At 37.6% G+C, this 17,387-nt stretch overlaps 2 gene segments (V, D, J or C); one reads left to right on the forward strand and one right to left on the reverse strand.

Moving 5' to 3' along the window:
* Positions 1–704: 704 nt before the first annotated feature.
* On the forward strand, positions 705–1,301 carry LOC114689268. The segment is given in 2 exon segments: positions 705–813; positions 991–1,301. Coding segments are annotated over 2 exon segments (405 nt in total).
* Positions 1,302–16,648: 15,347 nt separating this feature from the next.
* On the reverse strand, positions 16,649–17,181 carry LOC114689269. The segment is given in 2 exon segments: positions 16,649–16,968; positions 17,092–17,181. Coding segments are annotated over 2 exon segments (369 nt in total).
* Between the last annotated feature and the right edge of the window lie 206 nt (positions 17,182–17,387).

A 17,387-nucleotide genomic window follows, 5' to 3' on the forward strand; every position in this document is an offset into this window, starting at 1 on the left:
TAAGAATGATGGTTATTTGGATAATTACATCTTCATGAAACTACAGCCCAGGCTTCTCTTAAATCCATCATGGAGTAAAGTTCAGAACAAATGATAGCTGCTACAAAATTGGTACCTGGTTTTCCATCCATTTCAATGGGAGATTATTTCCCCTGTTCTTCAGGGGGTGGCATAGATGCTTGACTGTTGCAGAAATGCCACAAAGCAAACAAGTATTCCAGATCACACATTTGGATGCTGGTTTTCCAAGTGCTTTGTGGGCATGGTCATCTGATTAGACTGGAATTTGTGAGTGAGGTCTCAGCTGGGCAACTTCCATGAAAACAGGAAGTGGATAAGGCTGCTAAAAGTTCTCTGAGAACATTATAAACGAGAATCCTCAACACAGCTTTATCATGGAAGAAATATGCCTCCAACTACTTAGTAGACCATGCCTCAATGAGTGAACCAAATTATGCCAATCTTCATTTAAATACATGGGTAAAACTCTAGGATAGAGATATACACCATGAAGGAGAAAAAGGAAAACAGAAATTTCCTTCCTTATCAGTGTAATGTCCACAAATAAGTAGATACTTTCCTGGATTAACCAAGTTTGCCATGCATAAGTTACCACAGAAATTTGTAAGCCAAGAACTGCCTAGACTGTATCTTGCTATTTGCATACTTCATCCTCAGAAACCACAAATGGTTCACAGCTGTTTTAAAGACATGGACTTATGAGAAGAACAGTAATTAGCCTGAGACTGAGAAGAGAAAGCACAATGGATTTTCTAGTGAAGATTTTCAGCTTCCTACTAATTAGTGTCACAGGTAAGAGAGGGAAGGACATTTGGGCTCATGATCCACAATTCTTTCCCCAAGGGAAGCTTAAGTCTAAGATAACATTTTTCATTTTCTTTCTTCTGAGTATCAGGTGGTATGAAGTTATTTTTATATGTCTATGTCTACTAACATCTCTTCCTTTTCATTGTCTTTCCCTGCTCACAGTGTCTAATGGACAAATTGTTCTCACCCAGTCTCCAGCATCCATGGCTGCATCTCAAGGGGAAAGGGTCACCATGACCTGTAGTGCCAGCTCAAGTGTAAGCACCAGTTATTTGCACTGGTACCAGCAGAAGCCAGGAGCCTCCCCTAAGCTCCTGATTTATAGAACTTCCAACCTGGCTTCTGGAGTCCCAGCTCGCTTCAGTGGCAGTGGGTCTGGGACCTCTTACTCTCTCACAATCAGCAGCATGGAGGCTGAAGATGCTGCCACTTACTACTGTCAGCAGTATAGTAATAACCAATGCACACAGTGATACAGACTGGAACAAAAACTCTTTACCTCCCTAGGGCCCAGCTGCTTCCTCCTAGTGTTGAAATGTGGCCAAGGGTTTGATGGCAATAATCCACACAGGGTGCTTTATGCCCTGCTTTTAAGGTCATTTGCATCTTTGGGTAACTTATTATCTCCATAATATCTCACTCTACTTCAGTGTTGATCTCAAGTTTGTTTATTCTCTGTTTTGATTCTCTTTGTTGAAGGAAAGTGTAGCAGGTACTTCTACTCAGCTATTTTACTGGAGTTCTCTAGGAGCCTCATACCTTGTTTCTTCTACCTGCACTGATCACAGGATCTTCTCTGGCATTTATCCTTCAGGGCAATTAGTTACTAAAAGTAAACTACCTCTGTGGTGCTAGTAAAAGTAGGATCCATCTTTCTCTATCTTCTGATTTTCATTGCCAGTCTTTCCCACCAAAAATGTCTTGTCAATTTATGCTTGACATGTTTTCTGTCAAAAAAAATTCATGACAATCATATGTTTTATTACCTTTCTATTCTCATGACAAATCACTGAAACAATCCACTAACAAAGAAATCAAAACGGCAGCAGAGAACTAATAAATGGTCAATAAATTTTTCCTTTTAGCTATTTATTTATTTATTTGTTTGTTTGTTTATTATTCCCTATGTGCATGCGAACACACGCGTGCACACACACACACACACACACACACACACACACACAAACACGTTTAGAACAACATTCTGGAGTCAACTCTCCCCTTTCACCATGTGGGTCACAGGCATTGACCTCAGATTGTCTGGCTTCATTGCAAGTGTCTTTACCTGCTGAGTCATCTGTATCACCCTTAAATTTTTTTTATAAATTCTGAAAAAAATAGATCAAAGACAACACTAAAGTATGGAAAAATTGTACACGAACTTTGGTAAACAAAATTGATTGTACAAAATGATCATTCTACCAAAAAGAACTTGTAGATACAATGAAACCATGATAACATCTTCACAGATAGAGACAAATCTATATTAATATGGAAACTGAGTCTAAAAGAATATTGCTGGGAGACAACCATAACTAATCTTAAGTAATATAACAGAACAAGAGTAATAAGTAGTCTGAAATTAACAGAGAAAAACTCATAGATAATTGAAACAGATCTGAATACCCAGATTATGTCAAAGCAACTAGAGCCAACTGCTTGACAAATAGGGAAAAACTCAAATTCACAAACAAATGAGCACAGAAGAAAAGACAGTATCATCAACAAATGATGTTAAAAAATAAATGTACACATATAGAATATGAAACTAGACCCCATCTCATCATCAATAAAAAAGTAAATTCCCGAATGTTCAAATAACTCAATGTAAAACCTGAAACTGAAAAATCTGGGAGTTTTGGAACATGTTCTGTCAGGGAGTATGCTAATGCATGTAGAAGGAGGTAAGAACTCTCTACAAGGGACTAGGACTGAGGTGCTTTGAATGAGACTGGCCCCTATGGGCTCATAGATTTACTGCTTATTCCTAAACTAATGAGTCAAGGTCACATTAGGAGATGTGCCCTTGTTGGGGTAGCTGTGGCCTTGTTGGATGAGGTATGTAATTAGAGTTTGGCTTTGAGGTTTCAAAAGCCCATGCCAGGCCCACTGCTCTCTCTCTCTCTTCCTGGTGCTTGTGGATTAGGATATTCAGCTCTCAACCCCATGCTGGCTACCATACTCCCTGCCATGATAATAATGGAAAAACCCTGTGAAACTGTAAGCAAGCCCTGAATTAAATATTTTCTTTTTTATAAGAGTTGCTTTGGTCTTCATGTCTCTTTACAGCAATGGAAAACTGACAAAGACAGTGATCATTCAAGAAATAAGGCCAAAAGTTGACAAGTAGGACCTCCTGAATCTAGTAAAATCTGTTGAACAAAGGGAACAATCATTTGATTGAAAAGTCAGTCTACAGAATGGGAGAAAGTCTTTGTGTGATTTGTATCAGAGAAAGGATTAATATTCAGAATGCATAAAGAACTCAAAAAATATCAAGAAAACAAATCACCCAATGAATGAGTTATAGATAGGAAGGAGCCACATGGATTATGATCTTATAACCAAAGTATAATATGTTAAATTATAAATAGTTTGAAGGGTTATACTCCATATGGCTAGAAAAAGCTATTTCCAGAGAAGCATTAACAGGGGTGAATACATCATAAGAGTTGTTGGTCAGGGAAGACTCAGAGGTTATTTAACTGTTAGAGTCTTTAAAAAAGATTTATTTATTATGTATACAGTGTTCTGCCTGCATGTATTTCTGCAGGTCAGAAGAGGGTAACAGATCTCATTATAGATGGTTGTGAGCCACCACGTGGTTGCTGGGAATTGAACTCAGGTGCTCTGGAGGAGCAGTCAGTTTTCTTAACCTCTGAGCTACCTCTCCACACAAATGTTAGAGTTTTGCCATTCTTCATGTTTGTCCACTAGAACTGGATGATAAGATCATATTTCTGATGACATCATGTACTTCATGTGCACAATAGAGAAACCACAGTAAACTACATGCTTCTTCCCTGCTGTGCAGCTTTCATAGTCCTGGAAAATGCTGTGATGTTTGCTGGTGAAGAGAACACATTGGTGATGGTCTTACCCTTTCAGGAATCCTACCATCTAATAGCCTAACCTAATAAACATGATGTGTGCACCTGCACAGTACTCACACTACTGTTATGTAACTAAATGCTTTCAGATTGGATTTGAGGATCACTCCAGAAAAGGGAATCTATGCCTAGTATTTTAAACACAGAAAGAAAAAAACCTGGCATGGAGGTAGATCACAGTCTCTATGCAGTAATTGAATACTGCTATTAAGGATTTGTTATGAGAATCTAATGGAATATGCCCCCTGACACCAATGAGAGTAGAAGAGAGGAATTGTTACCCATGGGCCAAAGCTAGGTTGGCTCCTGAAAGGCTGTGATTTGATGTCTAGTTTATATTCTCATTTTATACTCTAAAACTACAATGTGGTGTGCACAAACAACCAAGACTTTACAGTAGCATACATGGCAATCAGCAGGTTGTTTAAGGCAACAACCTATTGTCAAGGTATTTCTCCAGGTCATTCAGTTCCAGGTAGCAAGTGAAGTCATTGTTTGAAAATTGGCAGTACAAGCAGTTCTTATACTAAATACATCAATAAAGTGGTATCTAATACTTGGTGTTTTTTACCTTATTATAGTTCAAAGTTACAAAGTGTAAAACTTCCTCTAAATTGTATTTAAAACAAAAAAAAATGTAAAAAAAAAAAAAAAAAAAAAAAAAAAAAAAAAAAAAAAAAAAAAAAAACTTCCCTCTAAATATGTATGTTTCTATACATAGATAAATGTTGACTTTTGTCTTAATCAGAAATTCTTCTTTGAAGGGACTTGTGGTGACTATAGATGCATGGACTCCCAAATCGCTGACAATAAATTACTGGAGACTACTAAGCCTTAGTCAAGTCACTTATGGCATTCTCTCCACTGCTTAGAAGGCCAAAGCCAAGGAATAGAAAGACAAGCTGGTGAAATTTCATCTTCTGTGCAAGACACAGCTATCACAGTCACACCCATCAGGGGAACTGTGCACTGGGTCTGTGCAGGAAAACTTCTAATTGGTTTTAATAATAAAATCCCCAGAGTCAGATATAAGGGTAAATATGGTGATATTTTATTTGTACTGAAATGTGATTTTATTTGTATGTTAATGAATAAAGTTGTCTAGGGGTCAGAGCTAATAGCAAGCCATAGAAGAAGCCAGGCAGTGGTGGCACACACCTTTAATCCCAATCACATGACAGGCAGATCTCTGTGTGTTCAAGGATATAGCCAGCATGGAGACACATGCCTCTAATCTTAATACCAACCATAGAAGACCTGGAGGTCTGCATAGACAGGCAGTGATGAGGAGGTCATGTGTTTGGGTATACAACCAATGAGAAGGCAAAACAGAAAGTCAATAAAAAGACAGATACACAGGAAGTAGTTCTCTTTCTGTGGGGAAGGACAACATTGGCAGCGAAGGGTAAGAAAGGGTTTTTAGTATCAGCTCTTAGCTACTACTCTGACCTATTGGGCTTTTAACTCTACAGGTAAATGCCGAAAGATCAGAGAGTCAAAGGATCAAGCCACAGCCACTTCTTACCTAGCCAACTCCTCAGCATGAAAAGGTTGAACTCCTAATCCCTCTGCCTTATATTCTATGGATTTCCCCTCAGGTGCCTGCTCAGAGGAGTTTCTCCCAGAGTTCTGGGGACAATGCTAATGACTAAGATACTAATCTGAGGGATATCAAATGAATTTAAGCACACCAAACTATTTAGTTCATTCACTTTATTCTTCTAAGTCAATTCTATCTACATGACTTCTTTTCTGTTCTCATACTTAGCTCCTCTCTGTCCCTTTTTCTGCTACTTTCTCAATGTTCTATCTTAGTTCTTCCCTTTTTCTTATCCTCCACCCCAAGCATGCATATACATACATACATAACATATATATATATATATATATATATATATATATATATATATATATATACACACCTTCATTCATTAACAAATTGTTAGTAAAAACTACAAAGTAAACTCTCAGGGACTGGTATTCTGATAAGAGTCACACTTGACAAAGACTTAGCTTAATTGGTGACTAAAAACAACTTTAGGTTGTAAAAAGTTCTATCTCTTAACGTGATAGCTAGAAGGGTTACATGGGAAGAACTTAAACCAATGAGAGATTTAAGGAAAAGGCAAAGAATATGTGTACTATTTTATATGATTAATAATATCCAGACATGGTTAGTAAATTAACAGCCTTTTTCTGTTAATCACCTGAATTTCTGGATCTATCCATAATTAGTATACTGAGCCTAAAATCTTTCATTAAAACTGGTGTGGAAATAAACACAAAGTGTTAATTGTTTTTTGAATCAGAGTGAGGAGGTGGTGCTGGAGGAAGCTTAGGGCAACATAGGTGGTATTGATCTATTGAAGGACTAAGATATACTAAGGCCAGGCACCTGCACTATCAATTCTAGTTCACTATAAGACTTCTGAAGGATTATGACCCAACAAGGCCAGGCACCTGCAATTCTGCTCTGTGAAAGTTCTAAGAGGACACTTTGTCTGGCCAATTTTGCCTTGTCAGTAGCTAAGGATGGAGAACAGGACCTCTAAGTGTCTACCATCCACATGGAAAAATAGACCTAGTATAAAGCATATTTTAGTGTGATTCTATTCATAAAAATTATACAGTTAAATAAGAAACCATCTTCTTGACTATCCACAATTGTGTGTGCCCATAAGATTGAGATGTAGTCATGAGATGACATGTACACATTACATGGAAAGGCACGGTAAATGGGGAGATATCATAGCTGTTATGGCACAAGACATTTACAGCAAGAAACAGCCAATTTATTCAAAAGGCAGTAATTCCATAATGCCTTGCATGATGGTTTCCTCCAACAGCACCCTTGGTTCTGATAAGTTGACCTTCTGAACACTAGTTGTCACCTGCTGTATAGTCCCATGATCTTTTGTTACCAGCAGCTTTCAAGAGTACTACTCTCCCCACCCAGCCATATCACTTCCTGTTTACTTCTCCCAAGTCCTGAAATTAAAGGCATGAGATGCCAAGTTCTGGGATTAAAGACCTATGCCTCCAGAGCCTGTGGCTACAGGCTTTATCTTTTAGACTGTCTTTTAGACTGGATCAATCTTGTGTAGACAGGGTGACCTTGATCTCATGATCTTTCAGCTCTGGCTTGCTCCTTTGTCTCTCTGATATTTCAGCATTTATCCTATACCTGACTCTGGGTTTTTTTTATTAAGACCAATTTGTATTAGTACTATAGGTCTGCTCAAGAATAGACTTGACAACAATGACATGGGTGGAAGAGGGATCAGGGCCATTGCACTCATTGCTGAGCTATCTGGGAGAGGAAAAAGCATTGTCTTTATTTTCACACCCACTGATAACCTCAATCATATGTCCATACATATGGGCCTGAGTAAAACAAGTAACAAAACAAAATATCATCAATCTGCAAAGTGACTGACAAGGATTTGGAGAGGAGTGTGATAGGGGTGGTTGGAGATTAGAGAAGGTATGGGAGGAGAACATTCAGAATATATTATAGACATAAAATTGTCAAACATGTTGGTCAATTATTTTCTTTACATAAGTGAAAATAAAAAGAAACAAAAATACGCAAACCTGTGAGAGACACTGAAATATGTACTAAGTATACATAGTTTTAAAAATTACAATGTTATTTCCTCAGGTATTCTGCCTGCATGTACGCTTCATGAGTGCCTGATGCCCACAGAGGCCAGTAGAAATTTTTTGATAATACAACAAAGAAGAAAGATTTGCAGTTTTTAGGATAGACCACCAAATTTAATCACAGGTGATTAGAACACAGAACTTCTTCAACCAACCTGCAATTGTCAAATCTCACTTTTTCCTTGGTATTCTTTGCCATATTTTGAAAGCCATTTTACTGAAGTGTGGCTACATGAGCAGACTTCACATTTGCCAAGTACACAATGTGATGTATTTGGAGGACAGTGTATATGCTCATGAAATAAACACTTCAGTCAATGCTGGAGTCCAGACCTTAGTTCTAAAGGTTTCCTGTGCTCACCTTCATTCTGTTGCTCCCTTACTTATTCATTTTCCTAATGAAACAAAAACTCTCCCTTTAATTTAAGGACAACATTCCTTGAGTCCAGGGATAGTGATGTTGCATTTGTCCATCTAGTCAACTCTAAACAGTGTGGTTTGGGGCAGTTTGGGTACACAAATTCCATATCACCAAGATTAGCCATAACCAGCCAGAGCTACTAGTGTAAATTTACCTGGAATGGCTTCATTTCTAAGCTACCATCATGGAATTCAAATTTTACAGTTGTGGATAATGTGTAAATTGTCTCTAATTTTTTTTTTTTTGAATTTTGCTTTATTCACTAGGGAAACGTCAGGCATATTGCGTAACAAGAGAAAAGCCTTTGGCAATAAAATCCCCAGTACTAACCCATGGATCTCCTAGTGCACACAGTAGCCAAAGACAGGAGCCCCTTTCCCTTTACTCCTTCATCTTCTGTGTCATGTTGCTGTCTTGTCAGCCTGTAGGAAGTGCCTTGTCATAAGAACTTCCTCAGGGAATTCTGACTGGTTATCTATTAGTCTGTTTGCACCACTCTCTTGTAGTGTACTGTATAATGTTTTGGTTCAACAGAAATGTGTAAACACCTCCATAATGAGTTTCCTCTATACCCATTATCTTCTCTAAAGTAAATTGGTCTTGCTGGGAGCAGACATGTCTCAATGTCCAGAAAGTCAAAATCCTTAAGTCATTTTAAATGCCATATTCTGTAGGTCTTTGAAGTGTTAAAAGATTACCTGTCTAATTGAATTATATCTATGTAAACCTAGAAAACTTGACATGACTATAAGTTTGACTATCATAGAAGACTAATTATTAATCTGTATTTCTAATTATTTATTACAATTTAAATGAGCTGTAGAAACATAATACCTTAAACAAGAGTAGAAATATATATATATATATATATATATATATATATACAGTATAACAAAATTAACTTTAAATTTGTATCAGTAGTCTAAAATCTATAGCAAATTAAAACAAGTGGCTCTTTAAAAGTTGATTCAATAATCTACCCTTTCATCCTATCAAATCTATATCCTATCCCACATATTTCTTTAGAAAGAGATTGTGTTTATAATCAACCTGATTTGAATAAAAATAAACATTTATAAACAGTATTTTGGAAATTTGGGCAAAGCTTCTCATACTACTTCCTGCTGATAGGGGCACTATAATCTTATGGGGATCCTGAAAAAGTTAAGAATTATGATCAAACCCGACTGGAGTAGTCTGTGAGGCTGCGTTGTCTCAGCCAGTTGCTTTGAAGCTTTTTTGATGTTGGACCATAGCTGTCATTAGAGACCTTTCAGGGTCTTGGTTGATCCATCATATTAGCCTGGAAGCAATTCAAAGGTTCTCATCTTCTGTGGAAACAAAAGCAGAACCTCTTTTCAAAAGCAATGTATTCTTAGACATAAATTTTGAAATTGAGATACCTTTAAAATATTCATATTGATTTAACTCAGCAGTTTTTATGATCAAATAATGTTCTGCAGTTAAAAATATCCAGATTCTCTGTGTAATATAAATCTTTATGTGGTTTATTTTTATGCTACCTTACTGTCTCTTTGTAGACTTTATTTTTTGAACTACTTCTTTTTACAACTGTCTATATTCATTTTCTTCTCTCTTTTAAGCCTACACACATTTTCACACACACTGTAAACCATTTAAAGTCTAATTCCATCTGAATCTGCCTTATTGTGAATTCATTGCTTTAAACTGCAGTGGCTAGTACTGAAGCAGAAACCTTGGCTACGGACTCTGCCCACTCAGCTTTTCTTTTTTTATTTTATTTATTTTTTATTTTTATTTTTTGCATTACATTGTTAAATGAATGGTATAAGTACAATATCTTGAACAAGATTAGAAAGCTTTTCAACATGGTGGAAATAATTCACTGCCAGCTCTAAGAGCCATGCAGGCTGCTGACTCTGATAGGCAGGGAGTCCATGCCTCATCCAGCTGCTTGTAGCTAAGAAACCTCTTCTAATTTTTTTTTTATTAACAAAAGCTAAATTCAGCACACATCAGCACACTATTCAGCATAGAGATGCTTCTGTGTACCAGGGCATGATTCCATCAAGCTGCAGGTCAAGCCCACATGCTGCAAACCAAGCATAGAGTATCTCACCCAACATAGAATAGCTCAAGCCCGCAGGCTGCAGCTGGCCTGAAAGACACACTAGAAAGCTGTTTTTATCTCCCTTTTAGATTCTTTTTTAAAGCCTTCTTGGCTTTATGTAGATACTATTGCCACCATGTCTGGGTGCCTTTTGTAGCTGAAGTTCTCCTGGTCCCACCCGGCTCACAGTCAGGACAAATCTCTCTCACCCACCAGTCCCACAGCTGCTTGGATGCAAATAAACACACAGAGGCTTATATTCATTATAATAGCTTGGCCATTAGCTCAGGCTTTTACTAGCTCTTATACATAAATTCAGCCCATTTCTGTTTATCTATATGTTGCCACATGTTCCATGGCTTTACCTGTGTGCCATTACATGCTGCTCCCTGCATGGCAGGCTGGCTCATCCTTCCTCTTCCCAGAATTCTCCTTGTCTGCTTATCCCACTTATACTTCATACCTGACTACTGGCCAATAAGTATTTTTATTAAACCAGTGTGGAAAAACATTATCCCACAGCAGAGGGATGCTTAGCTCTTGGTCAGTTTAGCTGAACAATATACAATTCTCATCTAGAGTCTGTGGACTCATTGTAAGATATGTTTCACCACATTTAAAGTATAAAGCCCTGGAGTGATTCTCAAATGCAGTAAGATAGCATTTGGTTAAATAACAGGAGTGTCACTGCTGTGCAGATGGACACATGTCACTAGTCAGTTCATCCTAGCAGACTTTTGGCTTCCTGTAAGTGTGAGATCATCAGTGTCTTCTCTCTCCCAGCAAACTTCATAGCATCTTCCAGAACTATCAAAACTACCCAGCCTTATAATAGCTTCCAGCTCATTTCAACCTTCATTTCTCTATATTGTGCAATCAACGTACATGGTATCATCATTAATGAGGCTGTATCATATAAATCTTGTGGACAGGAGACAAGCTCTCTATTGTTTAGTGACTTCTGTGTCCCCTCTCACCAACAAATCACAGTGATGTATTCATGCCTTCATTAAGGTTTTGTACAATAATGTAGCTCTGGGGACAGCTTTTTCCAGGTATACCTGATATTGCCATTAAAACATTTTTTTAAATTTAATAAATTATATTTTTTTGGGTACAAGATCTTGTGGTTCCTTCATATCTATAGCACATTTTATTGGGTTGGTGTCTATAGAGTTTATTTTTTGAATTCTTTTGGTACTCTGAATATCAATCATCTGTCAGATGTACAGCTGACAAAGAATTTTTCCCTTTCCATGAACTAGCTCTTCAGTCAATTGACCATTCCCTTTGCTCTATAGAAGACTTTTAGTGTGAAAATATCCCATCTGTCAATTGTTGGCCTTATTTCTAGAATGAAATTCAGAACAGAAGATCCAGATTTTAAGTCCATACAGACATATTCACTTCATTCCTGTTTAGAGCATTCTCAGCTATGTCTGTATGTTGTAGAACATTTGCTAAATTCCACTTCTGGAAATTTCTGAGTCTCTAGAGTTATTTTCAGTCTTTTTGCTGTCTTTGATGCATGTGTAGTTGATTTCAGTGCAAGGTGTGAGACAGGATTCTAGTTTCATTCTTCTATATGTGGGTATCCCATCCAATGTTTCATCACTCCTTGTTGATATTTGTATTTCATCTTCCTTACAGTTGGTGTGTGTGTGTGTGTGTGTGTGTGTGTGTGTGTGTGTGTGTGTGTATACACCAATGTGTTGAAAACATAAAAAGAAACATAGAAACAAAGTGTGTATATTTGTGTGGACTTAAAATTTGGATTTTCTATTCTGTTTCATTGATATACATGTGCATATTTTTTTCAGCACCATGCTGTTTCTATCATTATTGTTCTCTACTGTACATGAGATCATGTGTGGAAGTGAATACAGTATTATTCTTTTTTCTCAGCTTCTGTGTAACTTTTAAGATTGTTCCTTTTTCCCTTGCTATGAAGAATGACATTGGGATTGGAGTGAATCTACAAATCACTTTTGATGGCATGGTAATTCTCACAACATTAATTCTAAACACCCATGAACATGGTGAGTCTTTCCAATTTTTAGTGTTACTACTGTTTCTTTTCTGAAACAGTTAAAAAATTTTAAATATCCACTTCAAAGTTCCATTGACAGTTGGTCTTCAAGAATGGACCATTTTAACATCTATATCTTTGCATAATTTGAAAATTGCTTCAGTTTAATATTGACTTTTAGTCAGAATTGTGTAAAACAATTTCTATTTTTAACATTCATTATATATTTTGTGGCTTTACCTATACCATATTTCAAAGAATGTCCCCTGTACTAATGAGAATAATGTATATTACGAGTCTGACAAATAAAAATACATTTCCATTATTCATATATCACTTGATTGATATCTAGGGTATTTCGATGCCCTAGCTATTGTGAACTGAGCAATACTGAACACAGATGAACATGTGCCTTGTGATAGGAAACAGAGCCCTTTGGGCATGAGTCCAGGAGTAGCATAACTAGATCTTGTGGTAGATCTAATTCTAAGTTTTTCAGAAACTGCCAAAAGAATTTCCATAATGGCAGTACCAATTGCAACCCCACCAACAGAGTATGATTACTTTCCATGCCCTACGTCCTTACCAGCATTTCATGTCTTTTGTTTTCTTAAATAGTCATTCTGACTGGGGTAAGATGAAATATCAAAGAAGTTTTAATTTTCCTTTCTATGATGGCTAAGGATGGTGAATCCTTTTAAAATATCTCATATCCATTTGCATTTCCTCTGACAATCTTCTGTAAAATTCTATGCTCTACTTTTTAACTAGTTTCTTTGCCATCTCAGTATTTGTTTTCATGAGTTCTTTGTATATTATTGTCTTAGTTAGTGTTTCTATTGTAATGATGAACATCATGACCAAAGCAACTTGAGGAGAAAATGGTTTATTTCAGCTTACATCTCTCAGGTTGCATTCAGTCACTGAAGAAATTCATGGCAGAAACTGAAGCAGGGAAGTACCTAGAGTTAGGAGTTGAACTAGAAGCCCCGAGTAATCTGCTCACTAGCTAGCTCCTCATAGATTGCACAACCTATTTTCTTTTCTATTTTGTTGGGAGCCTAGCTTTTAATGCCTGAGCCATCTCTTTAGCCCTTATCCTCTTTTCTTATAGCAACCAAGACCACTTGCCCAAGGATATCACCACCCATCATGTCCTGGTCCCTCCCACATACATCGTTATTCAAGACAATAACACACAGTCTTCCTACAGGCCATTCTTATGGAGCCATTTTCTCAATTGTAGTTTCCTTTTCACAGAGACTCTAGCTTGTATAAAGTAGACATAAAACTAGTCAACACAATTCTAGACACTAATCTCTGTCAGAACTATAACTGGAAAATATTTTTTTACATTCTTTAGGTTACCTTTTAGTCAACTAACAAAACCTCATCCTTGTATTTCTCCACAGTTATTGAAATATCATTTTCACATTGAAACCTCTTTTGCACATAAAAAACTATAGAGTTTTTAAAGAATAAATTTACTTGTAATTATCAATTCTTAGGATTAAACCTCAAGATTTTCCATCAATTAGTTGATAAATATGATGTGAAATAAGCAGACATTGAATATCTTTCAGAACAAAATAGAATCAAGGAGTTATTCATGCAACAGGAGTCTGAGAAACACCTATGAATTTACTTGAAATCTTTTAATACCATGAATGTTGTTACTTGAAAAATGGGATTACATGGTGCTGTTCTGAAGTCAGAGCTCTCTGCCATGAAGTCACAGGCCACCTAACTATGCTGTATTTACACCTCCTCAGGCAATCCTGTATTGTTCCTTGTGTTGCAAATACACAGCCAACTGTCTTTAAGTCATAGAATTTTCAGAGTGTTGATTCTTGGTTTTATGTTTAAACTTTGTATATACAAACTTTGAAGTATCCTTAGCACATTTTAGAAAAATAAAAAGGGTAACTTCATAGAGCCATTGAGAAAATGGAAAATGGGTAATTGCATTAACTATGCAGAAACCTGTAAGAATTTAATGATTAAATTGATTAAAGGAAAAAATGGAGATATAATTCTCTTTTATTTTACTAGAAGCATGGTTTATTGTGATCCCTGTTGTAACAAGGCATCAAGGATTTTATTCGGACTTAAAGTGACCTGCAGGACAGGTAAAATGCAACAGAACAGAAGTTACTAATTGAACTTTATTCAATAGATAATTATAGGAGCTTCTGTTTGTCATCCAGAAGAAGAAGGTGTTTTATGCCGAGGGGTCCAATGCATATGATTTTCTATTATGATTGATATGCTAAACTCAATGCACATGTATTTTTTCCTGTAATGCATCTGATGGTAATCATATACATAGTAGATCATGTATAAGTGTAAGAAAATAGATGGAACATTTCACAAAATGTTATTTTAAGGGCACCATTTACTGTGCAAAGTCAGTTGTAGGCTGGATTGTTTGATGTTCTCTATTTCAACATATCTCTCTGGGTTTACTTGGCCATACTGGAAGGTATTGTGAAGGCATGGGTTGGAATGAGTTGATAGCTCTCTTTGAAGAGTGGTGAGCATGCAGATTGATGAAGTTGTTCCACTCCCAGTTCTCTCTCTGTCTCCTACTTGCAGTTAAAGATCTAAGCTCTTACCTACTTCCTCAAGGCCATAGCTGTTTGCCTGCTGCCATGTTTCCTACCACACTGGACTTGGACAATGTTATAGAACCATGAGCCCCCAAATTCATACTTTCTTTTATAAATTACTTTGGTCATGGTGTTTTGTTGTAACAACTGAAAAGTAACCAAGAAACTTGACCTCTGTGTAAGAAGAAAAATGAACAAGCACAAATGGAGGAAATCTTCCTACCTTCCATGCATATAATGTGGGAGTTCACATCCTGAGGACCATGGGGTCAGGAAGTCTTACTTTCAGTAAAAAATGGACCTTAGATTATGAGAAAAAAATCTCTTCCAAGTATGAATTTTTTCTGAATTATTTAAGATTTAATTATTTTTAGTTTATGGGTACTGGTCTTTTCCCAGCATATTTGTTCGTGTATCACAATGCCCTCAGAAGCCAGAAGAGGGCCTCAGATATACTGGAACTGGAGTTACAGACAGAAGCTAGCAGTCATCTGTGCTGGGAATCAAACACAGGTCCTCTAAAAGAGAATTCAGTGCTCTTAAAAATTAAGCCAGCAATTATCAACCTGTGTCTTATGATTCCTTTTGCAAACCTTATCACCAAGTTATTCACATTATGATTCATATCAGTAGCAAAGTTATATATATAAAGTAGCAAGGAAAATATTTTTTTTTTTTTTTGGTTTTTCGAGACAGGGTTTCTCTGCGTAGCTTTGCGCCTTTCCTGGAGCTCACTTGGTAGCCCAGGCTGGCCTCGAATTCACAGAGATCCGCCTGGCTCTGCCTCCCGAGTGCTGGGATTAAAGGCATGCGCCACCACCGCCCGGCTGGAAAATAATTTTATGGTTGTGTGTCAGCAAGCACAACATGAGGAACTGTAGTAAATCATAGCAGCATTAGAAAGGTTAAGAACCACTGCACTTAGTCATCTCCCCAGCCTGATTCCTGCTATGAAAAGTAGGTATATATATATGTGTGTGTGTGTGTGTGTGTGTGTGTGTGTGTGTGTGTGTGTGTATTGACATCTAGTTTGTATTAATTTTAGCAGTTGCCAAACTCTGCAAGTTAGGAAAAGTTATTTTTTTTCATTTTTTTATTTTTTATTTTTTTTAATTTTATTTATTTTATTTCACAATACCATTCAGTTCTACATATCAGCCACAGGTCCCCTATTCTCCCCACTACCACCCCCTCCCCTTACCCCCAGCCCACCCCCCATTCCTGCCTCCTCCAGGGCAAATCTTCCCCCAAGGACTGCAATCAACCTGGTAGACTCAGTCCAGGCAGGTCCAGTCCCTTCCTCCCAGACTGAGCCAAGTGTCCCTGCATAAGCTCCAGGTTTCAAACAGCCAACTCATGCAATGAGCACAGGACTTGGTCCCACTGCCTAGTTGCCTCCCAAACTGATCAAGCCAATCAACTGTCACACCTATTCAGAAGCAGAGAAAAACAATGAAATATGAAATTTGCAGGCAAATGGATGGAATGAGAAAAAATCATCCTGAGTGAGGTAAGCCAAATCCAGAAAGACAGTCATGGTATGTACTCACTCATAAGTGGATTCTAGATATAAAATAAAGAACAATCAGACCACAGCCCATAGAACCATGGAGGATATATATATATATCATGGAGGTCCCTAGGATGACTGTGGCTTATAATAAATTTCGGTTTTACTCAATTATTGAAAAAAATAGCCAAATGAAAAGTTATTTTTTCATGTGAGTCATGAGACATATTCCTGTTTTGAATGCTGGGACTAAGTTTCTCTGACAACATACAAAAACATGACATGGACATTTAAATTCTGGCAAAGAGAAACACTCTCAGCAGCTGGAGACCCTAGAATAAGCAGTTGGGGCAGCCTAGGCTCTCACTTCTGCTTCCCTTGGTGGTTTATGTCATGACTTGAATCACTGTGTGAGGAGTAAAACCCTGTTGACAGTAATAAGTTGCAATATCTTCAGGCTGCAGCCTGCTGATCTTTAGAGAAAACTGTGTGCCAGATCCACTGCCACTGAACCTTGATGGGACCCCATCTGCCAAGTTGTTTGCTCCATAGATCAGGAGCTTAGGAGTTTTCCCTGGTTTCTGCTGATACCATGCTAAAGCACTGTAAATGCCCTCACTTGCTCGGCACGTGATGGTGACACTGTCTCCCAGAGACGCAGACAGGGAGGCTGGAGACTGGGTCATCTGGATGTCACATCTGGCACCTAAGAGTGGAAAATTGAAAACAAATTCCCACACAATTAATCATGTTAGATGAAGACTTTCCCAGAGACCTGGCAACACTGATCAGACTCAGATGAACACATTTCCAAGGCTGTCTTCCTTACCTGTGAGCCAGAGCAGCAGCAAGCCCAGGAGCTGAGTGGGGGCCCTCATGTCTGTGCTGTGACCTGTGTGAGGCTGGCTCCAGCACAAGGTGTGACCTGACTATGAAGACCTCAGAGCAGTGGGCTGTGCTCTGGGCATATGCAAATCAGCAATGGCTGGGCACGGTCACAGGGCTGACCAAACTATTAAGTCATTACAGACCTGTTGTCTTCTTATAAGAGAGAGTACAGGTTTATTTGTAGGAATGTGCTCTTTTTGGACAACAAAGAACAGCACCAGTCTGTGTATTTATTTT

Source organism: Peromyscus leucopus, unplaced genomic scaffold, assembly GCF_004664715.2.
Source record: "Peromyscus leucopus breed LL Stock unplaced genomic scaffold, UCI_PerLeu_2.1 scaffold_1616, whole genome shotgun sequence".
In the NCBI taxonomy this organism is placed as follows: domain Eukaryota; kingdom Metazoa; phylum Chordata; class Mammalia; order Rodentia; family Cricetidae; genus Peromyscus; species Peromyscus leucopus.